At 41.5% G+C, this 25,393-nt stretch overlaps 1 protein-coding gene across 2 annotated transcripts; it reads right to left on the bottom strand.

The window, feature by feature from the left end:
- Nucleotides 1-5,375: 5,375 nt before the first annotated feature.
- LOC110486082 (atlastin-2) lies at nucleotides 5,376-24,371 on the bottom strand. Of its 2 annotated transcripts, XM_021557423.3 has the most exons (14): nucleotides 24,223-24,339; nucleotides 15,950-16,224; nucleotides 13,782-13,916; nucleotides 13,294-13,398; nucleotides 12,833-12,883; nucleotides 12,193-12,249; nucleotides 11,883-11,975; nucleotides 11,368-11,506; nucleotides 10,645-10,772; nucleotides 10,085-10,141; nucleotides 9,439-9,510; nucleotides 7,703-8,134; nucleotides 7,097-7,111; nucleotides 5,376-6,983 (listed from the first exon to the last, which is right to left on the bottom strand). In XM_021557423.3, the coding sequence occupies exons 1-14, from the start codon at nucleotides 24,293-24,295 to the stop codon at nucleotides 6,873-6,875; spliced, it is 1,743 nt and encodes a 580-aa protein (XP_021413098.2). In that variant the 5' UTR covers nucleotides 24,296-24,339; the 3' UTR covers nucleotides 5,376-6,872. The 2 variants fall into 2 exon arrangements, with proteins under 2 accessions (XP_021413098.2, XP_021413099.2); XM_021557424.3 differs by lacking the exon at nucleotides 7,097-7,111 and having other exon boundaries at nucleotides 24,223-24,371.
- Nucleotides 24,372-25,393: the final 1,022 nt, after the last annotated feature.

Below are 25,393 nucleotides of genomic sequence, written 5' to 3'. Positions count from 1 at the left end.
CTAGAAACACAAGCATTTCGCTACACCCACAATAACATCTGATAAATACGTATAAGTGACCAATAAAATTTTATTTGGATAGGCAGACCATTCCATAAAAATTTTGCTCTATAGGAAAAAGTCCTGCCTCCAGCTATTTGCTTAGAAATTCTAGGGACAATAAGAAAGTTGAATCTTGTTACCGTAGCGTACGTGTAGGTACAGTGGGGCAAAAAAGTATTGAGTCAGCCACCAATTGTGCAAGTTCTCCTACTTAAAAATGAGAGAGGCCTGTAATTTGCAAATAAATTCATAAAAAATCCTACAATGTGATTTTCTGGGGGTTTTTTCTTCTCATTTTGTCTGTCATAGTTGAAGTGTACCTATGATGAAAATTACAGGCCTCTCTCATCTTTTTAAGTGGGAGAACTTGCACAATTGGTGGCTGACTATATACTTTTTTGCCCCACTGTATGTATGGCAGGACCAAATCGGCAAGATAGGGAGGAGTAAGTCCATGTAATATAGGTTAACAGTAAAACCTTGAAATCAGCCCTAGCCTTTACCCGGAAGCCAGTATAGAGAGTCTAGCACTGGAGTAATATAATCAAATGTTGGGGTTCTAGTCAAGATACTAGCAGCCGTGTTTAGCACTAACCGAATCACATAACCTTGAGGGACACCGAAACTTACAATAGATGTGGAGGACAAACCCTCCATTACACAGCTGTAAGGTTTAGATGCCTTGTCTATTTATTTATTTGTATTTGTATTTATTTTTTTTCTCCCTTTTTCTCCCCAATTTCGTGGTCTCCGATACACAACACAACCAAGCCGCACTGCTTCTTAACCAACCCATCCAACCCGGAAGCCAGCCGCACCAATGTGTCGGAGGAAACACTGTGCACCTGGCAACCTTGGTTAGCGGGCCTTATTTCACTGATTCCGAAGCCTGATAAAGACCCTTCTATCATTGACAATTGGAGACCAATTACTGTATTAAATAAACAAATTGATTGCTCTGCTTTATGCCAAAAGATTAAAGAAAGGAATAGATACCATTATAAATGAGACTCAAACAGGATTTATGAAGGGCCGTCACATAAACTCTAACATTCGTTTAATCTTGGACCTTATAGATTATTCAGATGCAATTGGCTCAGATGCGGTTGTCCTATTTCTGGACTTCTGTAAAGCCTTTGACACAATTGAACATGAATTTCTCTTTAGGTCTCTTAAACTTTTTGGATTTGGTGAACATTTTATTAAAGTAATTCGCATGTTTTACAAAGATATAAATAGTTCTGTGCTACTAAACCTTAATACTTCCAAAATATTTAGTATCAACAGAAGTGTACGACAGGGATGCCCAATTTCGCCATTTTTATTCATTTTGGTTGTGGAACTTCTATCTCTAGATATTCTGAATGATGCAAATTTGAATGGCTTAACCATTTTTAACAAAGAAATCTAAATTTCCCAACTGGCTGATGATACTACTCTTTTCTTAAGAGACAAAGACCAGGTCGCACATGCCCTTAATGCTATAACTGCATTTTCTATTGCATCAGGATTAAAACTGAATGTTTCTAAATGTGAAATTTTATGTTTGTTTGACTCTGATGATAAAGAAATGTAAAATATTTCTGTAAATGACTGTGTTAAATATTTAGGAATACATCTGTCAAAAAACCACTTAGTCAGACAACATTTGAATTTCTCTCCTAAAATTAAGAGAACTAAAAATATATTTAATAATTGGCTACAAAGAGATCTTTCTATACTTGGGAGAGTACTTCTGTCCAAGGCAGAGGGACTGTCTCGTTTTGTGTACCCCTCATTATCGTTATGTTATGTTACGTTAAGAGATCAATAAGACCTTTCTCGACTTCATCTGGAAAAATAAGCCTCACAAACTAAAAAAATATGTTCTTACTAACAAAAGAGCTGAAGGCGGTCTTGAAGTGTTGGACTTTGTTGACATAACACTTTCAAGATAAACTGGTTGAAAAAATGTTTGCTCGATACTGATTCAATATGGTATTTCATTCCAAATAATGTGTTTAATAAATTGGGAGGTCTTCAATTTTTACTGAAATGTAATTATATTCCCGAAAGATTACCTGCTAAATTGGCTAGATTTCACCAACAAGCTTTACTGGCCTGGAAAATATGTTTCCTGCACAATTTTTCCCCTCATAAAGCTCTTTTGTGGAATAATTCAGACATAACTGTAAGGAATAAGTAATTGTTCTACCCCAGCTGGCATGAGAGGAATATTGACTTTGTCCTTGAAATTTTCGACAAGGGTAATATTCTCACATATGAACAATTTATAACATTGAAAGAGTTTCCAATACCTCTCAGAGAGTATATTTCTGTGATCAAAGCCGTTCCCAGTGGTCTAACTACACTTATGAAAAGTAATCTTAATTTTGGGAATGATCACAAAGTTTATCCAGAACTCAGATTGGAAGGCGTGGTTTTACTTGAGAAATCTTGTTGTAATAAATATATAAGACAAATTCTTCACAAAACCAACTTTACACCGAGAGGAAAGTTTTTCTGGAACATGCTTATTCCTGACATTGTCTGGAAAATGCATGGTTAAGACCTTACAAATACTGTATACCAAACAAAGTTAAGGAAGTGCACTTCAACATTTTGCATAAGATATATCCATGTAATTCTATGATGTCCAAATTTGTGGCTATTGATGATATCTGCGTTTTCTGTGAAAAAGAAGGTGAGAATCTGTCTCACTTGTTCTTTGAATGTAAATTTGTGTCCGAATTTTGGGAAAACCTTGCAAAGTACTTATTTACCATTATGAACACTGCCTATAATTTTAACATAAAATATATAATATGTTACTATTGCAATGATAACAAAACCACTGAAATGATTGTTAATTTGTTTTATTCTTGTTGCCAAATACTTTACACACAAACAAAAACTCCAAAATTCTATACCAAAATTACCAATTTTTCTGATTGAATTTAATTATCTTATTAAAACACTAACCCTAGTGAATAACAAAAAAGAATAACATCTTCATGACTCATTATAATAAGATATTTTCAGAGTGAATATAATTGCACCTAAATTGTTTATTTTTTGTATTTTATTTTTTGTATGTTTGAGCATTGTTAATTCCTGTGTTTGGTTTGCTAGACATGTTTGATGTAAGTTGATTTTTGTATTATGAATAATAAAAAATAATTTATTTATTTTTAAACTTGGTTAGCGTGCACAGGAGTCGCTGGTGCGCGATGAGACAAGGATATCCCTAACCCGGACGACGCTAGGCCAATTGTGCGTCGCCCCACGGACCTCCCGGTCGCGGCCGGTTACGACAGAGCGAACCCAGAGTCTCTGGTGGCACAACTGACGCTGTGAGGCGAAGGTTGAGACACAACCCAGCCAAACCACACTACTTCTTGACACAACACCCGCTTAACCCAGAAGCCAGCCACACCAATGTGTCAGCATGCATTATCAGCATGCATTGCGCTCGGCCCGCCACAGGAGTCGCTAGTGTGCAATGGAACAGAAATATCCCTGCCGGTCAAACCCTCCCCTAACCTGGACGATGCTAGGCCAATTGTGGATCACGGCCAGCTGCGAGAGCCTGGACTCGAACCAGGTTCTCTAGTGGCACAGCTAGAACTGCACCACCCGGGAGGCCATTTTTTGTTTTTAGGTGGAGACTGCATCGAGGGTATTTCGCAAGGTTAAATTTAGATCCTCAGGTGGTTAACCAATTTCTGTAATCCAACGTCATTGGGTAGGTGGAGGAAGGACATCTATGAATCTTTGGGTTGTCTGAGAATGTATAGCACGGCTTTGGATAATCCCTGTTTGGGGTCTGAGCAGCTTATTTGTTGCGATTGTGAACATAATAAAATGATGGTCCCATAGTCCAGGATTATGAGGAAAAACATTTCGATCTACAGGACAAAACTAAATCCAGGGTATGACTGTGGCAATGCGAAGGCCCAGAGACATGTTGGACAAAACCAACTGAGTCGATGATGGCTCCGAAAGCCCTTTGGTTTGGGTCCGAGGACTTTTTCAGGGAACTCCGAGAAGAACACTGTATACAGCCCAGGAGGCCTGTAAACAGTAGATATAACTTGTCAAATGTTAGCAACACCTCTGCCTTTGCGAGACATGGTCACTAGTGTAACCAGGAGGTGAGGCCTCATTTAACACAGTAAATTCATCAGGTTTAGGCATGTTTCAGTCAGGTCAATCACATCAAGGTGTTGATCAGTGATTAGTTCATTGACTATGACTGCCTTGAAAGTGAGGGATCTAACATGAAGTAGCCCTATTGTGAGATATCACAATCTCTTTCAATAATGACAGGAATGGAGTAGGTCTTTATTCCAGTGAGATTGCTCAAGCAAAACACCGCCATGTTTAGTTTTGCCCAACCTAGATCGAAGCAGACACGGTCTCAATTGGGATAGCTGAGCTGACTACACAGACTGTGCAAGTGGTAGACTCCACTAAGCTGGCAAGGTGGCCGGCACCCCATCTCATTGTGGAGCTAGAAATAGAGAAGATTATCAACTTCCTCACTATTACACCATGAAGCCACAATTAAAGACAATTTACTTTCCCAAATTGTACCCATCCCTGGGTCAACATTCTTGCCCTGTACAGCAAATTTGTACAAATGGCATACAACCAATGGAAGCTGGTGGGATGAGCTATAGGATGGGCATATTGTAATGGCTGGAATGGAATAGAACAGTATCGAACACAAACGCATGGAAACCACACTTGACACAATTCCAGCCCTGACAATGAGCCCATCCCTCTATAGCGCCGCCCACCAGTCTCCTGTGCATACATGTGATACAATGGAGTTTCTGCACAAAAATTACAGGTGTTGTGAAGACACCAATCAATAGCCGTATAAACATTGCATATCAGTTGTCACAACCATTGTCAAATGCATTGCTCAGTTGTACAGCCTGAATGTCAGTGTTGTGGAAGCTACTCTGAATATGTAGCTTAACAAGCTACCAATTTCTTCACACTGGGACAAGTTAATCTACCATTAAGAACAATACATTTCTTGAAAAAGTAGTTCACTACATCCAAACTACTGCTTGATAAATCTAAATCTGACATTTCTACACATTGCAAGAACGAGTCATTCTGGAATTTAGGCTATTAAAACTGTTTCAAATTAGAATAAGGCAGGTCTGATGTCAAAAAAGGTAATCACCTACGTCACCTATATTTTATTTCCTTTTTGCAAACAAAACAAAAAAAAACAAGTGTACTTCTAGTTAAATTACTACATGTCGTTCACTACCCCAACACTGCTGAATGTGTACGGGGGGCCCTCGGTCTGTACAAACGGACCAAGCAAGCATTACTTCATATACTGTGGTATTGTTTTAATCTTGTATCGAAAAATAAATTAACGAAATAACTTTAAACTGCAACAGAAGACAAATTAAGTTAACAAACATTTGTCAGCAGGGGTGGAATTGCAGTGCTCAATGTGGATTACTTTACAAATGTATATAAAAAATAATTTATTGGACATACACAAATCACAAAATCATTCATTTAAATACAGTAAACTGCACAGTGGCCTACCACAACCATTGCTCTTCCAGCTACAAAAAAGGTATAGAAAATGTATTTATATATGTATATTTCGTACACATGCCCCATTTTGGATGAGTAAAAAAAAAAAAAAAACTGTACAAAACAGCACATTGGTGGTAATGTTCTGGATGGAATAATTTCAACAGAATAACAATTCTAATACTAGAATAGAAATATACAAAATGATTCATCTTAAGAGCAACTGGTTGAGAGATGTGAGGGGAGGGTGATACTGAACTGATAAGCAGGCAGTGGTTGTTCTTACATTGATTGTTATCCATTCACTCAGACTAGTGGGAAGGAAAACAAGAAAGCTCTTACAGAAGACGAGTAAATTGTGGTTTAAACAGACCTCTAAACGCTGCCTGTCCCAGACAACCACAAACTACTGAGCTGAAAAATGTCCTGCTTAAATAAATTGCCACAAAATGTTCTGTCACTATAACAATCAGTTTCCATGAGGGGGGGGATGGATCTCATAAGACATCCAATCAGCAGTCTGATCAAGGAAAAAGAGGCGGGCTCATCATTACCCGCACTGCTAACAGCTCGTAATGCCGCCTTCTCATTGGGTGCCCAAGTTAGTTGACAAGCAGCTATGACCAATTACAGAGGGTAAAGCTGTAAACTTTGGTTCTACGGGCAGGTTGGCAATGTTAGTGTGGGAAGCGGACCGTCGGTCACTCATTTACTCTAACTTGGCGTGTTGCGACACCTGCTCGCTCAGACTAGCAGAGACTGTTGACCACACTCAGCCTAATGTTATCCTCCATATAGTGATCGCCCAGAGGCTTCAACACCTGGGGAGAGACAAGAGTGTTGGGAAAGACAAAAGGAGGAGACGGGGTGACATCAGATGAAAGGAAGTGGGGGAAAAAATAGAATAAAACCAACTGGAGGTGGAGTGAAAGGAGCAAGGAAAGCAAGCTTAATTTGTTCGTTAGTACGTTCATCCATACCAAAAATGGAAATCGTGACAGCTAATCATGCACACACACACGTGATAAAACTTAAGCACCCAATGTCACCCTACCCACCCTTAACCTCTTAATCCCCTCAACATGTAATGAGAAAACAAATCAACCATGAAAGTGCCAACCTGTACTCTACATTTGTGGTGAGAACCAGGTATAAAATTCAGTTTTTAAATTCTAAACCAGCATGGCATGGGGACCATGAGCTATCAAAAAAGAAAACATTTATATATAGTCCTAAAAATGGACACTGGAAACCAAGCGAAGGGGGAAAACCGGCAGGGGCTAGTTTTTCTTCTTGACATTGTTGTTGGAGGCCAGTCTCGTTCTCTGGGTCGTTATCAAGGAATCCAACTGGACTCGACTCCTCGCCACCTCAAAGAGTTTGGAAAATATCTGAAAACAAGGCAAGGGAAGTATTGTGGCCATGTTAATGACATTAGTAGTGACGCATTTTTGCCTCCAAAATGACAAAAGATGGAGCCTTTCTTCCCCTCCATCCACCTCACCTTTCGTGGAGTCCTCTGTGGCAAGCACAGTTTAAAAAAAAGATGGAACACTAATTAGTGGGGATAGTAGTGAGAGAGGCATCCCAATTCTCTACCCTTCTACCAAAGTGTGCACTTGCACCCTCCCTCAGTGGTTGAAACAACGCTTACACTAATACATTTATTTTAAGTGGCGGGTGCACACTTCTGGGGAAAGGGTAAAGAATCAGGGTTCAACCAGAGAGAAATACAGATAAGGAACCACATTTTGGGCTGATAAGGAAATTCTGGTTTGAGAGAGAAAAGAGGTTTTGGTGAATCACATTCAGTCACATCCAGATAGGTTAGGAAAAGAACAGGAGAAAGAGTTTGGGAGCAAACACTGAAAGAGTAAGCAGGAAGGGGGACATGGGGTGAGACAGGAAAATAAAAGGGAAGAGAGTAGAAAGGAAAAGAGCGAAAGGGAGCAGGAAAAAAAATGTATACATTAAAAGGGAGATGAGGCGTAGAAATAGAAGTGAGTGAAAGAGCCCAAGCAAAAGAGAAACAGAACATGCATAATAATCTGATCAAGAGACGTGCCGCAGGCATTTCTTCCCCCCTAACCTCCACTCCCGGATCACCCACCTGCTCCCACAGGGTCTCGGCCACCTGGTCGATGACGCTGCCCACCTCGCGGAACTCGCCGGAATACTTCACATAGGCCCATAGGCAGAGTGCAGCCAGTGCCACGCCCATAATGAGATTACAAACCATGGCCACTGTGTTGATACCCAGAAAGCCCGTGACCAGCGACGCCACGTACATGGCGAACATGACGGCGAAGAGCGTGGCTGGCGTGCGCGCCGCGTAGAAGATGTTCTTGCCATCGTTGTGCTTGATGAAGTTTGTGAAGGCCTCGTCCAGCTCTGCTTCAAGCTGCTCCTGGTAGCACCGGCAGAAGTCCTCGCCGCCCATTTTCTTGACCGAGCGAAAGTGTTTGACCGCCACCTGCCGCAGGTTCGCGTGGCCACACTCCAGTTGATCGGGGGCCATGTAGGGCTTGTCGCCTCCGCAAACCTGGGAGAAAGGGGAGTTCGCTATGAGGGACACACATACTGCAACTCATTTACTTATTGAATATTCAGTGTCTTATAAGCCCATATGGACTGGGCATCTGACAGATGCAGAACATTTCCGATCGCAAATCAACCCCTAGCCTCTAAGTATAGACATCTCTTTGCCCCTCAGATCTTGGAGAACTACACTGAACAAAATATAAAACAACGTGTAAAGTCTTGGTTACGGGAGCTGAAATAAAAGATCCATACAAAGCTTATTTCACTCAAATTTGTTTACATCCTTGTTAGTGAGCATTTTTCCATTACCAAGATAATCCATCCACCTGACAGGTGTGGCATATCAAGAAGCTGATTAAACAGCACACTCATTACACACAGGTGCAACTTGTGTTGGGAACAATAAAAGGCTATTAAACTGTGCAGTTTTGTCACAACAGTGCCACATATGTCTCAAGTTTTAGGGAGCGTGCAATTGGCACGCTGACTGCAGGAATGTCCACCAGAGAATGTCATGTTTATTTCTCCACCATAAGCAGGCTCTTGTCGTTTTAGAGAATTTGGCAGTACGGTCAAGCTTCACAATCGCAGGCGACGTGTAACCACGCCAGCCCAGGACCTCCACAACCGGCTTCTTCACTTGTGGGATCGTCTGAGACCAGCCACCCAAACAGCTGATGAAACTGAGGAGTATTTATGTCTATAATGAAGCCCTTGTAGGGAAAAACTCATTCTGATTGGCAGTGCCTAGCTCCCCAGTGGGGGGGGGGGGCTTATGCCCTCACATGCCCACCCATGACTGCGCCCCTGCTCAGTCATGTGATATCCACAGAGTAGGGCTTAATAAATGTATTTAAATTAACCGATTACCTTATATGAACTGTAACTCAGTAAAATCATTGAAAATGTTGCTTATATTATATTTTTGTTCAGTATAGAGCAATACAGAAGAAACAATTTGTGTGTACATCTTGCACACCAGACTACAAAGGGGTGCTATACACGGGACTAAATCAACAAAATCCTTTCAGATCTACAAGGAGTCATCACATATCTCGATGTAGGCGCTAGGAGGGCACAACTTTGCTGAGAGCAAAAACAGAGCTATTGACAGAGTTTATTTCGAGCCGTCTAATTAAGATGTGGTTAAATGAAGAAAAAAAGCTTTACAACTGAATCAATCTCGAGTATAACGTAGCTAGTAACATGCCACAACTCATCTGCACAGGTGTAAACGCTTCGATTGCTTTTATTAGTCAGATGCTAAATTGGATGCTTAAAACTGAAAGTTAATTGTTCAATTACCTGCTCCATGCCTTTGTTGTAAATGTCTTTTGCTCCTGCAACAGCTGCAAGGTTGTTGGCTTCAGCCGTTGCCTAGGTGACAGCAGAAGAAAGCAGAGGGGAAAACGCAGCCGTCCTGAGATAAGGTCCCTTTGGTGCGTCAACATTAAACATACGCATGAAATTCTACTCAAGTTTTAAAGAGGCTATATGGAATACGTGTTTAGAGGGCCCTTTGGGCTCGAGCACCCCCAGAGGTAACACGCCTCTGGGGGTGTTCGAGCCCAAAGGGCCCTCTAAATAGACACATCTTGGTCAGAAAGGGGCACACCTACCCACGCCCATGAGTAAAAGCATATTGTTTGCTAATCGCTCATTGACCAGGTGACATAAACGGTATCATAAGGTCTAAAAGGCTTTGGGACGCCACGAATGTTCATGCTACACAATACATTTGGTCAACGACAAGTGAAAACATGAGCATGCTTCAGGGTTGTATTTACAAGAACATTTTGCAACAGAAAACAAAACAAGGATTTTGAATTGGACAAATTCAGGCAGTACCTCCCAGTTTTACCCCAGTATCAAACTATTCTATTCCATTTCGTAACACAATCCAGTTATTTGTTAGGGGAATGTATCATTGACTATCTGGAGAGTGAACTACCTGTAACATTGACTTGGGATGAGGTAGCTCCTCCCCTTGGTATATTTTCATGTATGCCTGTGCCAAAAAAGAAAAACAAGCAACAAAAAAATTCAGAAGAAGAAAAAGTATTAAAGAGGAAAGGTATAGGAGGGAAAAAAGGTATATAAAAAGGAGAGGTATATAGTAAATCATATTTTATTGGTCACATATTTAGCAGATGTTATTGCGGGTGTAGCGAAATGCTTGTGTTCCTAGCTCCAGCAGTGCAGTAATATCTAATACACAAATCTCAAATGGAAAGAACGAAATTAAGATATAAATATTAGAACAAGCAATGCCAAAGTGGCATTGACTAGAATACAGTATATACATATAAAATTTGTAAAACAGTTTGTAAACATTAAAGTGACCAGTGATTTCATGTCTATGTACATAGCGCAGCATCCTCGAAGGTGCAGGGTTGAGTAACCAGGTGGTAGCCGGCTAGTGACAGTGACTAAGTTCAGGGCACTGGGTGGAGGCCGGCTAATGATGGCAAGGTATAAGCTCAAAAGGAATGTTTGAAACGATTGACTTACTTTGAAATACTGTACAAGGTCTCGGCACGTCACTTTGGATCCTCCGATTTCTTTCTCCACCAAGTTCTTCGGGGACAACAAGATTGGCACTAGTTTGACGAGCTCAGTCTTGAAATCGTCATCAATATCTAGAGGGAGTAACAAGTGGGAAATGTATTTTTTTATTCAAAAAGGTCTGTTGACATTTCCCTTTTAAACCAGTGAAAAATTTACCAACCGCCATCTGACCTTAAATGCAACTATAAAGGCAAACACGTTATAACTTTGAAAGATTACCGTTGTATTGTAATTGATCGCATTTATGTAGCACTTTTCTTCTAAAATCCAAGAATACAAGTCTACAGTGAACCATGTTCCCTATGCACACCTGGATAGGAGATAATTGGATACATATAGCGTTATGGTTATTGCTTCACCTTACCTTCTGATTGCCTTGGTAGAAATCTGACCATAATGCTTAGACCTATCCAATCGCTTCAGATCTACAGGAGTGCCTTGGGGTAGGTGCTGGTTTATTTGGAATTGACAGAGTTGGCTAAGGGGTACTTTGACTAAAGCCTGTTTTAGCATGGGCAGCGCCATTAACTGTTAATACACTGAAGTAAAAGAAGAAATTTACTATTTTAAAATAGAGATGGCCCTCAATGGCACTGCTCATGCTCTCAGAGATAGGTGTGCAATCTTTCCACAAGAGTAATTTAGCAACCTTTTCCTATAGCGTACCTGTGAGTCTGCCATCAAAGTTGGGGTTGGTGGCCACCTTGAGGCCGGGGTGGGGCAGGAGGAAGCAGCCAATGTTAGAGAAGCAGGAGTGGATGTGCTTCCTGACATTCTGCAGCTCCTCATGCTGGTTCTGTTTCACCTGCACACAGTGGAGAGACTCTTGCTTATTCAAGTAAATGGTTGGACAAATATGTGTTTGAATTAGCCCCGTCTCAGATCGGTTTGTGCTAAAACCCTGATGAAGGCAGCATAGCTGTAGGAGTGTTGGCTTCCATTACATTTATTCCTTCAGAACCCAAGTGTGCAGCTTTTATTTTCCATGTGCTGTACAGCCTACTACTGGTCGTTGTCATAACATTGTCCATAGGAGTTGGCACGACTGCACAAACAAACCAGGCTGTTTGAACAGTGAATGCATAATTAGAACGTGTGTAAGTGCTTTAGTTCCTGAAATGTCAGAGAAGTTAAAGCTCTGATTTTCTTAAAACAAATGGAGCAAGTGAAAAAATGCGTACTTGTAATCTCTTCTCCAGGAAACTCTTCCCTCCGTCCAAGCCGTAGGGATGCTCGTAAGGGTAGCTCCAGTCTCTTATAAGAAACATTAAAGTCTGTTGTGGAAGGCAATTAAGGAATAAATATTAAAGATACTATAGGACTATAGACCTTTCACAAAGTGTCAAGTAATGGCAGCCATATTGAAATAAGACTAGAGATGCCTATTAGCGCCATCACAATTACTTACAAATCTCCTCTTCATTATTATCCAATGAGAAACGCGTTGCAGGCCATTAATTCAGGAAAGGCAGCAGAAAAATGTGACAATACCTGAAAGGGTTTCTCATAGATTTCCTCCAAGGCCAGCCTTCCATATTCGGTAAAGAGCTAGGAAGGGAAAAACAAAAGTCAGCTATAAATCAGAGTAATACTCCACGTCCTCGTCAAAAAAGGTCAACAGTCAGTCAAACAATCTATTAATAACAACGAGAAGTCTTGCAGCAGACTTGCCGTCTAATAGGACAGTGATGTCAATAACACGCCTCATTTAAGAGTCTTCTGTTGAGTAGGTTTTAGGGAGGCTATATATAACCTTTGCTTCTAGGGGTGCTCGAGCCAAAAGGGGTACCCTGTACAGTCACATTTCAAGTAAATATGAAGTTCATTTAGCAATTAAAAACATCCATTGTGTATCTTTAACAAGGGAGGAAGCAGCTATACACTTTCATACAAGTGCTCTACTTATGACCCACTAAGTACAATAGTTCCAATTGCATGGATGATAATCAAAGGAATATCATGTAGACATTTCCCCCTGGAGAGCTATGATATAACAAAGTAAAGATCCTTTTCAAGTTACAGCATCTGTTCGTGGAGTTCAATGTCCAAAGCTCATGGCCAAAGCAGTGTTGAAGATTGTAAATCCACCATCCAAAACAATCCAAACACGCGCGTGCACACACACACACACCTGGAGATGTTGAAGGTCATCTTCTTGCACATTCTGAGACAAGTTGTAAACCTAACGGGTGACAAATCATCAAAACATCAATAACCTGTACTAAAGTCCAGAGATCACACTTTCAATCAATGTTTTGCATGAATTGAAAAGTTGGTATGGGGAGGAGGAAAGTCTGGTATTCAGTCAGTCTAGAACTAGCACATGACAATACAACTTCATAAACTGTATTTAACATGCACGCAAGTCTCAGGAAAATTTCTAATTTTTCAATTCCTCAAACCTGATACTTACTGGCAAAAGGGGTATAGCAAGAGTGGCATTCCTCGCCCAAACAGCCTATAGTCACCCAGTTCCCTATTATTGATTTTTTCAATAATGGCAATTAAACATACACAGTGTAGAACTCCCCTACTTCGAGTAATGAATACCTTAATATAAACGGCACACAACACTGAGGGGGAGTGTCATACCTGTACAGAGCTGGTCATGGTGCTCAACGCAAACAGTGTCGCACAATCTTTGATGGTTGATTGGCTGTCGAAAGCCCCCTGTGTGTCGATTAGAAGAACCGCAACCTTTCAGAGAAAGGATAAATCAATTACAAAGTCATATTCTTCACCAATCAAGGGGTATTAAATCAGTTGAAATAACCAATGGACAACTGCAAATTTGAAATCGTGTCTTTAAAAGGGACATTGCAATCCAAAATCAAAACGTAAATCTGTTTTATAAATCCAACTATATGCCGCAATCCAAAGTGAACGGAGACGATAAACGGCATATCATTTCCACATTTTGCTTCACAACTGATGGCGTTTAATATGGACTCATCTTGATCGTTTTAGTGGTCTGAAAATATCAGAAACTTTACTTTTGGAGAGCAAGGTCTTAAAAACAATTCAACATTAGGTGGGAGAAAATGTGTGCCCATCCAAGGGAAAAGCAACTTTGTATTTACCCTGCTCCCGTCTGGCTTGTCAACCACAAACACGTCGCTCCATGCCAGGATGCCCGTGGTCTCCCTCTCGCAGCCCCCCCGCCAGGTGAAGCCTGTCAGTGGCTCCTCGTGCCCACCCAGCCAGGAGCAGGATGTCTGAAAGGACAAAGAGGACAAAGCAGGAGATTGAAGATCATATGAGCCATGTAGCTACAGTGCCACACCTCTGGTTGACTGAAGCAGTCCTCTCTGGCCTTGCCCAGAAACAACCTCTAGCCATTTCCCTAGACAATTCATGTAAACCTGAAAGGTATTAGCGAGCAATATGGTCCAGTCCCTACCAAGCCTATTAGAGGGCAAGAAATACCACAGTACCTGCTTATACCCATCAGATGTATTCCAGATATGCATGAAGTGTCTAGGGGATAGGTATTTTTACTTATTGAACTCCCCTAACCCAGACCCTCCTGTTTGTTAGCATACTTGAGTTGCATATTGATGGCGATCCCCGCTCAAACCGAGGGCCACACACAAAAGCAGCCTTTATTCCCAGAATGAAGGGCAGAGTTCTTGCAAAAGCAGGCCACAGTCCTAAGCATTGTCCTGCCCAAAAATCAGCTTTAAGCACAGCTCAAACGGATTATGGACATCCCCCTAAACAAGTTATGAACAGCAAAAGGTAATTAACTGACAAGGGTTTAGCAAGTTGTGGCAGAAATCCTGATAAGTTTACTCCCTAAGCGTCCGATGAATGGCATGAATGAATTCCTCGCAGCTCTTAACAGTTTCACTTTCAGTGAAAAGTATGACGACAATGTTTTCCAACTCAAGATAAGTATAATTTCTGGTTAGTTGTGTGATTTCATCTAACAAGTTTGTTTGAAGTCCATCCTTGTAAAATGTTCTATCAGGGCCAATAGTGTGTCCTGAAAGTCCTACTTGTTCAAAGGACACTCATGTTGGCAGTGCTTTGGGACATCTGCTAAGTAGCCCAACACAGGCAACATTTTCAATAAGTGCCACTGGATCATTTCACAGCGCAGCTGCAGCTCTTCAATGCAGCGAAATCCCACAGGTCACAAAGCACTCAGACCCACATTAAGTTCACCAGACATGTGACATGAGCCGTGCTACTGTTCTCACAGGGGTTTGACACCAATTTCTTCGGTCGGGGCAAGTAGATCAGAAGTCTACTGGCCGCCAAGTGAATTTCTACTTGGAAATTGACTGACGTCTATCTACTTAGCCAAAAGCATAAGTTTACGTCGTCTCAAAAAAACAAAACAAAAACAGGTTAACGTTGAACCCTGCCTCATATTCTACTGTTCCAGACTGGCGGGTTGAGAGCCAGTGTTTGCATTGCTTTCCTGTGTATTTCCATACCTGGTGGGTCAGAGCATGTGTGTTGTCCGTATAGGCTGCACACTAACACACATGCGGCCACTTAGTGTTTTTAAATTGTATATGCCTTAATGTAGCTGACCCCAGGAAGTGTCCTAAGTACAACTAATTCTACATGTAACAATGCATGCCTATGTGGTCTCTCTTATGTAGTATATGTACATAAGCCTGTGTGTTCCCTCTCCTGGTTGTAAGTCATGTATAAAAGCCCATTTATAGATAAATAAATGCTGCAGTAGCATATTTCCGTTTTCAAAACCATTTCATAGCTGGTAAATTAATCTCAAAAGTCAGAGCTACGAATTCTATAGCCTATCCCAACTAGTGTTGCAACACTGCCTGGCTGGGGGCTGTGCACACGTGAAGAGCTGAGTGAAAGATACATTTTTAGAAGCACTGGTACAGGCATAAAAGTAGGTCTAATTTACTTGGAATGAAAGTCTACCGAAGTGAGACTTTGTCCTTGTGTTTCTTGGCTATTTACATTGTTTCAATTGCTAGGGAAGACGAGACAACGCAGCTACTAGTCACTCAATCTTACAGGCAGAAACCGCTGCATTACCAAGGTAACCTGTGATAGGGTCACAAACATTAAATCATGTACCACATTACTAGCAATACATTTGTTGTTCTAGAAAGATTACAACGCATGCACATCTACATCTATTTTATTTAGTTTTGTTGGTGTAATTTGAGTAAAAAAACATTTTAACAGTGGCTGGTGGAGTTCATTTTAGGCCCTGATTGTACATGTAGGCTGTACAAGGAACACCTGTGTATAGCCTCACCTGGTTGTACATGAAGCGCAGCATGAAGTCCAGCAGGAAGGACTTGCCCTTGCGGAAAGCACCGGCCACCGACACCACCACCACGTTGAGGTCGCGCACATGCTCCTGCAGCAGGATGCGCTCCAGCGCCGCCTCGTCCAGCTCAAAGGCGTGGTCGTCCTCGTGAGCCACAACGATCTGTACCGGCCTGGCCGACAACGCATCTTCCTCCGACAACAGGGCCTTCTCTTCCTCAGGGCTCTTCTTATGAGGCACATCCTCCACCCCATGCTCACCTGGGAGAGATGTTTAGGATCATTAAAGGGAAGGTCCTCAATTTATAACTTAAGAGGTCAACCTCCCAAATCAGAGTTTAACAATTTCAAACCTGAAAGTGGTTACTGGTTAGATATAAAGTGGATATTACACAGAGATACCTGCATATGCAAACTAGTTCATCCACAATATAAATTCAACTGTGTTACTTTAACTTAATTTTTGGGGCATATTAACCCATTACGCCATCGTTTTCCACTGAATGATGCTAAGACTAATATGTAGCCATGTTAAACCTACCGGTATCTAGTCTAAACCTTGGGTTAATGGAACAAGGCCAAATCTTGGAACTATAATATCCATTTAAAAAATATCAAAAAGGTACTCTGCAGATTCCGGGATGTCAAAGATTCTTTTGTTTTCTAAATGTAGTGTTAGCTAGCAGCAAGTTGGTGTGTCTGGTTGCCTTTCTGCTTCCTGTTTTTCTACGGTGTGGTTTAGACCGGTAGTCTATGTCTGAGAGACGCCCGCTCTGATCACACCAGTAAGGTCCTTGGAAGAGATTAAAATAATTTCATTTGTGGGAACCGTCCCTTCAAACATCAGAAACAGCAGACTGCAGTCATATCAATAATGGGTCCCAGACATAAGTCACAAGCATTGATGTCAAAGGTTCTTGACTTCAGACATGTCATTATGCCACAGTAACATTCAAGTCAAACGATAGGAGAGCAGTAATCATGAGTAGGCCTAAATGACTATCATTAACCTTTTATGGATGCAATTCAATGAAGAACTACAATATATGCTGATATTCTCTGAATAGTTGAGCTGCTCTTTGGGTGAAACATCTGAAAGAATACAGTCTGTACCATACGTTCCCTGAAATGCACAACAGGAAACAAAGTGGCAGGAACTGGGCTGCCAAGTTTGCAGTTTGCGAAGGGGTATGAAACAAACAGTGGTTAGAGCAGTTAGAACAAAAACGCACACACACACACCTAGCAGGCAGACTGTGCAGCCCTGCCAGCGCTACATCAGTCGGCTTCCCCAGCCAAATTCTTTCATTAATAAAGACTGAGGGCTCCTCCCAAGGACAGTCAGCCCATTGGGAGAGGGGGACCATAATGAGGGGCACACGCAGCCACCCTCACCACATTACAGAAGACGACACTGCAGTCATCACCGGCCAGTCAGAACGCAAGACAAATAAAGCCTCGTCATTTCAGACTAGGTCAGCATAACACGAGTGTGACATTTAAGGGGTTTTAAGGGCAAAGCAACCAGTCTTGTGCTAATTGCTATGCTAATTGAATAACTTGATAAACATCTACACAACAAGCAACTGTTCATCATAGCCATGGCCTTGACTGACCACCATGACCGAACGCTTCGTATAAATAATCCTGCCTTGGGCTGCAGTACCGAAACAGCCTTTTGTCTTATAGGGCTTAATATGGGCAATAAGGATGCTTGATTGGGCACCTCAATGGGCATCTATTAGAATGTTAAACTAAATACAAGTTTCAGACTAGGGCACAGCAGGTAACATCTGGACAACTCCTAGACAAACCTAAACCTGTACTAAAAAGCATGTTCAATGCAGAATCCTGTGGCCGGAAAACGTCCGTGTAGGCATAGGCCTAAACCTAGTGCAGCACCGGATTGGGCATCCACGGCCTTGGAGAGTTCAAAGTGTGTGCAGGTCTTTCTTCGTGACCAGCACTAGCTAAACGCACCTGGAGTCGCATTGTTACAGCTGGAATGGAACAAAAGCCTACACACTGCAGCCCTCAAGGAACCCTAGAGTAACAGTCAGAGGATGACCATTCACAATGTCTCCATTTGGCTAGGCTGCATTACGAACTTGAAAGCGTAATCACTAGCCTCCGTCCCGGTCTACACCACCTTCAGAGTCCTGAAAGGACTGAATGGGTTTAGGCCTACACCATATCTGGCTGGGCAATATGGTTTTCAGATTACAGGGGGAGTTGGACTGAAAAAGGGTTAGCAGAGGGAAGGGAAGATTTAAGATTGATTCGACCCAGTTTTTCATAAAACCGACCCAGTTTTTCATAAAAAAACATGTGAACCCATTGGTTCTAACAGCCTATGAGGATAGACGTGAAGAGGATAGAAGCTTGTTTGGCCAAATTAGCAGCTGGAAGCCAATGCTGCTGGGAAGAGCAAGTGATGAACGATCTGACTAGGTACGGGATGAGAGCGAGTTCATGGCTCAGGAAGACTTGCTGCATTATTTTGAGCGCTTTGCTCATATACCAACATGTTATCATGCCAAACGTCAGGGGACCAGCCAAGAGGACTCAAATATGCGAGTGACTCAAATATCTCAAGAGTCTTCCAACTATAAGATGCTTTTTGAGGTCTCCTAGCAGTGCCGTTGAGGAACTACAGCAAGCACACTGGTTGGTTTTGTTTGGAACACCACCAACATCCCCACCATCACACAATTTTTTGTTTATGCAATCCAAAAACGGCTCATAATAAATCACAATTTGGTTCAAGTAGGCATACTTTGATAGCTTGTTCTATTGCCAAGTTATAAATACGATCTTATTGCTTGGTTTCTCTGAATTGCCCTGTGAAAGCGTATTGCAATTTCAGTGTGCATAGAAAGGAGTCATGCGTGCATTAGGCAGTGACTGGGGCAAGAAAAAAATAACTATAATTATAGGGACAAACCATCATATTGCTTTGATAATATTGCAGTATTATTTTTGCGCTATTTGGCTGTACTTGCACCAAAACTCCAGTATTCTTCCTTCATAGCTTGTTCTCCATCTTTTTAAATAGTGAACCAATATGTTTCCAACACTTATTTCCAAGACTGATTTTCTCATGGTTCTCTGGTCCCTCTGCAGCAGACATAGTGATCAATAGCCTGTTTGGAACATCCATTGCAATAAAATTGCAATACATACTGTATCGGCACCTGTGACACACCACCCCAGACCATGACGGACCCTTCACGTAGATCCCGCTCCAGAGTACAGGCCTCGGTGTAACGCTCATTGCGTCGACAAAAAACACAAATCCGACCATCACACCTGGTGAGATAAACACACAACTCGTCAGTGAAGAGCACTTTTTGCCAGTCCTGTCTGGTCCAGCGACTGTGGGTTTGTACCCATAGGACATTGTTGCCGGTGATGTCTGGTGAGGACCTGCCTTACTACAACAGGCCTACAAGCCCTCAGTCAAGCCCCTCTCAGCCTACTGTGGACAGTCTGAGCACCGACAGAGGGAATGTGCATTGCTGGTGTAACTCGGGCAGTTGATGTTGCCATCCTGTACCTGTCCCGCATGTGTGATGTTTGGAAGTATCGATCCTGTGCAGGTGTTGTTACACGTGGTCTGCCACCGTGAGGACAATCAGCTGTCCGTCCTGTCTCCCTGTAGCACGGTCTTAGGCATCTCACAGTACAGACATTGCAATTTATTGCCCTGGCCAGATCTGCAGTCCTTATGCCTCCTTGCAGCATGCCTAATGCACATTCACACAGATGAGCAGGGACCCTGAGCATTTCTTTTGTTGTATCTCAGAGTCAGTAGGAAGGCCTCTTTAGTGGCCTAGGTTTTCATTACTGTGACCTTAATTGCCTACCGTCTGTAAGCTGTTAGTGTCTTAACGTCCGTTCCTCAGGTGCATGTTCATTAATTGTTTATGGTTCATTGAACAAGCATGGGAAACAGTGTTTAAACCCTTTACAATGAAGATCTGTGACGTTTTGGATTTTTACAAATTATCTTTGAAAGACAGGGTCCTGAAAAGGGGACTTTTTTTGTTGTTTTGTGCTGACTTTAGATACATAGGATCCGATATGATACAAGAACGAGACGTTTTAGTTTGAAATTATTCGGTGCAATTCGGTTTGATTGGAGAGAGAGAGAAAAAAAAAAGGTTGATGCACTAACATGTTGCATAAACAAATCTTCCATTCTTAAAAAAAGTTAGAAAAATGTGCTGCTAATGGAGCTCATGAGCTGAATCTGTGAGCTGACGTGTGTATAAATGATGTAGGTCTATGGCGTGTGTGTGTCATGAATGATAAAACTGGGTGGTTTGAACCCTGAATTTTGTTTGGCTGAAAGCCATGGTACAATAGACCGTATACCACGGGTATGACAAAACATTTTGTTTTAATTATCTAATTAAGATGGTAACCAGTTCATAATAACAGTAAGGCACCTCAGGGGTTTGCAGTATATGGCCAATATACCACAGCGGTGGTGTCCAGTCACTCTGTATTGCGTTGTGCATAAGAACAGCCCTTAGCCGTGGTATATCGGCCGTATACCACACCACCTCAGGGTTTATTGCTTAATTATGGAGTATGAACCAGGTAGGCACCTGATCTGAGCCATAAAGGAGATTAGGCATCTACCACCCCACTACCAGATATGGGCAGGGGGGCAATTTAGCTGAAATCACTCCCCCACTAATTAACTTGTCCTTGTTGCAGATTAAGTGTTTGAGCTAGTAATGTATGAATATTTAACATTTACAAATTAGCTATGACATAGCCAATGAATATATAGCACAACTTTGGATTTCACCCCATCTCAAAATCAAATGGTTTTGACCGTTTGGAAGTTTAGTGAGCTACTTTTCTCCTACTTTGGCCATGCAGTTTGCCTCGCAGAATGATTACTGTCTTAGTTATGAAATTGTCAACCTTACCCTGTATATCTAAAAACCTGTATATCTACATTATACACTGATTGTCTAATGCAAAACTATTGCTGATTGTGAACCTGATCAAAAAATGTATTAAAATGTTACCTGTAGCCTATAGCAGATTAGAGTTGTCTACAGTAGCTTACTTTTATTCCGGTAAAAAAACATTTTCAACACAGCATAGATAACAATAACATAGCAACTTACAAGGGTTGTCACTCTAATAAAGCCTCATATTGCACAAGCCATTTCAGCATTTAAAATCTGAAGATGTGCATGATCAGGAACAGGCTGCCTACCGCACGTTGGTCAGTGCGCAACACTGGGAACAGTTTGACTAGGCTACTGATATTCCCTGGAAGTTGTTTGGCATGCAAAATGCCTTTTAGATCAATGACTCACAGTTACACGCTTAGTTCGATACTGAAGGAGAGGACGCATCAGTTGTCACAAAACACTGTATTTTTGGAAGGTATACAAGTAATATGTGCAACAAAAAGTGAATTGTGATTTGCAATGTTTCAAAACGATTTTCTGACCGATGCACGATACATTTGTATCTGTTTGGGACTGATGCAGTCTTAGCTTCAAGATTTGAATCGGGACCAATGCCCATTAGTGAATCATAACATCCCTAGTGTAGAGTGGGGACTGTTTTTTGAGCCTCGGAAGTGTACCTCATCAAGCCCTTTACCCAAATGGCATCAATCAAAAAGCATCAACACCAGAGAGAGTTGTCAAGGTGGGGAGAAATGACAGGAGGGATACAGTGGTGGCAGTAAACTCTAGGCTGCTGCGTGAAGGGAACAGCAGTCGTGACAAATCTGAGAAATCGATACTGAAATGCCATGAATATGAAGCAAGATATTGGGCAAGATGTGATCTATAACCTGCATGACATCAGAAATAAAAAATAATCGAGGCTAGAGTTCAATGGCATTTCAGACATGCCTCCCTGCCTACAGTCTAGACTCTAGAGGAATCAGCCATTCTTAATAGGTTAGTGCTATGCGGGATTCTTGGGACATCCCTAACAATAACCTTACAAATTTGAAATGTAAACGTCAATGGGGTAGGGACGCTAATCTGTTAAAATCATGCCAAAGGTCAAATGGAGCTAACCTAGGCTTTTTATAACCTAGGCCCTGCAATGTTGTTCACTTAGGCCAATGTTCTCTTGCTCACTTATCAGCACTCTGTTCAGATGCATGCGCAGATATCAGTGTAGGCTGAAGTTGCATAGACATTGCTCTCGAGTCAGTTTGGTATTTCTCCTACTTAATCGTTAAGGTCAGGATTGCGAGAGGGGAAGCTGATCCTAGTCACCATCCTATAGCCAGAGATCTCTTCCGTCAGCAGTTGTCCACAGACAGTTGTGTCACAGATAATGCCATGTTAGGATGATACCTGGACTCACTGGAATTCAGTGTATTGCTAGTCAGTACGCAGTCTAAGTACAAATTAAAGCATACTCAGGTCGTCATTACTGCAGGGGATGTATGTTGGTTGAGAGAGCAAGCTATGCTAAATGGCTGCTCCAACTAAGCTAGCTAGCACATCAAATGTTAGCCAAGAGGTGCAAAAGCTTGGCCTAGGTCTTAAGGGTGGAAATGGGGAGAAAATTGGATAAGAAAACATTTAATTGGATAGCCAGACAGTAGCCTCACACTTTAGAAACAGGAGATGGGCTCCTGCCCTATCCCAATAATAGCTTTCCTTTTACAAATGTGCCATCCTCTTAATCTCCCATGCTTGGATGGATGGTCAGATGCAGTTCTCTCCTTGTATGGATTTTTTTTCTTTCATTCCTAACAATTCCAAGAAGTTTTAATTCCTACACCTCTGACCTTGCCTCATTTCAAGAAGTCCAAATGATGTCCACATTAGCAGAACCAACTTAAAGGAATAGTTCAGGATTTCAGCAATGAGGCCCTTTATCTACTTCCCCAGAGTAAGATAAACTTGTGGATACCATATATTTTAATGCAATTTTATATTAGTTTGAAGGAAACAACCTCTAACTTCTTCGTACTGGACACAAAAAAATGGTATCCAGAAGGTCATTGGACTCTGCGGAAGTAGATAAAGGGCCTCATTGCCAAAATCCCAAAGTATCCATTTAAAACATGAGCTCAAGCTCACATCCCCTTCAACTCAAGCCATTCCTACAACCCCCAATGCTGGCAATGTTCAAAAACACACCATGAGAGATTACCCTAAACTTGTGCATCAATGCAGCAGGGCTAGGTAAGGTTACAGGAACAACTGCTGCAAGTAAACAAACTTGATCTCTAGGGCTTATAGTGGAAGCAGTTAAAGTGCAATGGCCTACTTCCATGCAGTCAGTATTGAAACAGTTAATGATATAGTAAAGCTAAGGTATCAAGTATGCACAGTATTCCAACATTGATGGTCAACTGCCTAGGCAAACTAGCTAGTTAATCCTTTTGAGAGGTTGTGTAAGAGTGGATAAAACCAGCTACTACAGCAGCTAACTAACGTCTAGCTGGCCAAATTAATTCCAAGTAGGCAAAGCTACTAGCTAGTTAGCTATTCTGTTTGCAGTAGACTAACGTTAGAGGTTTGTTAGAAGGTAACGCTCTAATTGTTTAGACAGCTAGCCAACTAAAATAGCTAGCTAGTTACACAAAACACATGTCATTCAGGTCATCATGTACTTAGTCAGATCATTCATTTAAAACTAGCCAATAATACTAGCTAGCTAGCAGTTTACAAGCTCACGCTAGCTAGCTACCAATAGCTATCGAACAATGACATTGACACTTGAAGATTACCATTAGCTTTGACATAAGGTGGTTCATGCCTTCACATACGGTACCAGCGTTGGCTAATGGGGCAAGACATACTGGTAGTTCGCTAGATGGCAAAAAAACGAAGATTATCTGGATTTACTAAAACTAGCAAGTAAGACGTAAATGTCAGCCAGATAACAAATTAGCTAGCTAGAATTACAAAAAGGAACAGTCAGTAGCCAGTTTGTGTAGTGCTAACTTATTATTCCCGGCTAGGTAGGCTTTGACTATGTGGACTGAAACATTTGGGTTGTCATAATATTTAGTTTCAGTCAGACCCAATCAAGACGTTCATTTTAATTCAACATTTTCTTCCCAAAATTGAAAAGTGATGTTGAGTAGGAAACGAATAATGGGATGGATGCTCTGCACTGGAACTCGATAGCGTTCCCTCGTCCGTGATAACGTTAGCTCAGAATGAAACAGGGATATTATCGTCAATCCCACAAAACAACCTAATTACATTTATGTTTAGATATAATTTGCAAACTAAGGGTAAATAATACCTTCGTCGAAAGTGCTGTTTTCGCTATTTTGCTGAGAGTGATTCCGATGCTTCAACCCGCTCTTCTCCGCCATCTTGACCCGTTCAAAATAATCAAATTCAGCTGACGTAAAAACCCCAAACCCCTCCCCTTGTCTCTATCGAGTTCAGACTATGTGGCTTTTCCGCAGGGTCCTACATGAATTAATGGAAGATGTAGGAGCATTGTTTGTACTTTGATTGAAAGCCTCAACCTTCTGACTGATTTTTGTTTGGATTATTATGGTCTGATACACACACACAAATGCCAAAATAATATTTTGTCTGAAAATACGTTGAATTTATTCAACATCTTTAATTAACATCATATTGTACGTTCTATTTGATAGTTAAAGATATAGGGTTGAGTTGTCCATGTGAAGTTTATGCATTTTTCAGTTGATGTTCCAGTTACTGGGTTGGCCCTCGCTACATATTCGTCGCCAGACCCACTGGCTCCAGGTCATCTACAAGTCCATGCTAGGTAAAGCTCAGCCTTATCTCAGTTCACTGGTCACGATGGCAACACCCACCCGTAGCATGCGCTCCAGCAGGTGTATCTCACTGATCATCCCTAAAGCCAACACCTCATTTGGCCGCCTTTCGTTCCAGTTCTCTGCTGCCTGTGACTGGAATGAACTGCAAAAATCGCTGAAGTTGGAGACTTTTATCTCCCTCACCAACTTCAAACATCTGCTATCTGAGCAGCTAACCGATCGCTGCAGCTGTACACAGTCTATCGGTAAATAGCCCACCCAATTTACCTACCTCATACCCATACTGTTTATATTTATTTACTTTTCTGCTCTTTTGCACACCAGTATCTCTACCTGTACATGACCATCTGATCATTTATCACTCCAGTGTTAATCTGCAAATTGTAATTATTTGCCTACCTCCTCATGCCTTTTGCACACAATATATATAGACTCTTTTTTTTCTTTTTTTTCCTACTGTGTTATTGACTTGTTAATTGTTTACTCCATGTGTAACTCTGTGTTGTCTGTTCACACTGCTATGCTTTATCTTGGCCAGGTCACAGTTGTAAATGAGAACTTGTTCTCAACTAGCCTACCTGGTTAAATTAAGGAGAAATAAATCAAATAAAATAAAAAACTGAACCATGTAGATTGTATCATTTTTGTAAATGGTTA

The sequence above is a fragment of the Oncorhynchus mykiss genome, chromosome 13, assembly GCF_057628025.1.
Source record: "Oncorhynchus mykiss isolate SJ-2025 chromosome 13, ASM5762802v1, whole genome shotgun sequence".
Taxonomy (NCBI): Eukaryota; Metazoa; Chordata; class Actinopteri; order Salmoniformes; family Salmonidae; genus Oncorhynchus; species Oncorhynchus mykiss.
Note: the sequence above shows the minus strand (reverse complement) of the source record. Positions and strands in the feature narration are given on the sequence as shown.

What these genes read in the sequence shown, in the direction of transcription:
- LOC110486082 (XM_021557423.3), bottom strand. Translation starts at nt 24,295, where the DNA reads ATGGCGGAGAAGAGCGGGTTGAAGCATCGGAATCACTCTCAGCAAAAT. An exon ending in AAACAGCACTTTCGACGAAG is followed by an intron (nt 16,225 to 24,222) that starts GTATTATTTACC and finishes CATCTCTCCCAG; the next exon opens with GTGAGCATGGGGTGGAGGAT. An exon ending in ACAACAAAGGCATGGAGCAG is followed by an intron (nt 8,135 to 9,438) that starts GTAATTGAACAA and finishes CCTTTCTCCCAG; the next exon opens with GTTTGCGGAGGCGACAAGCC.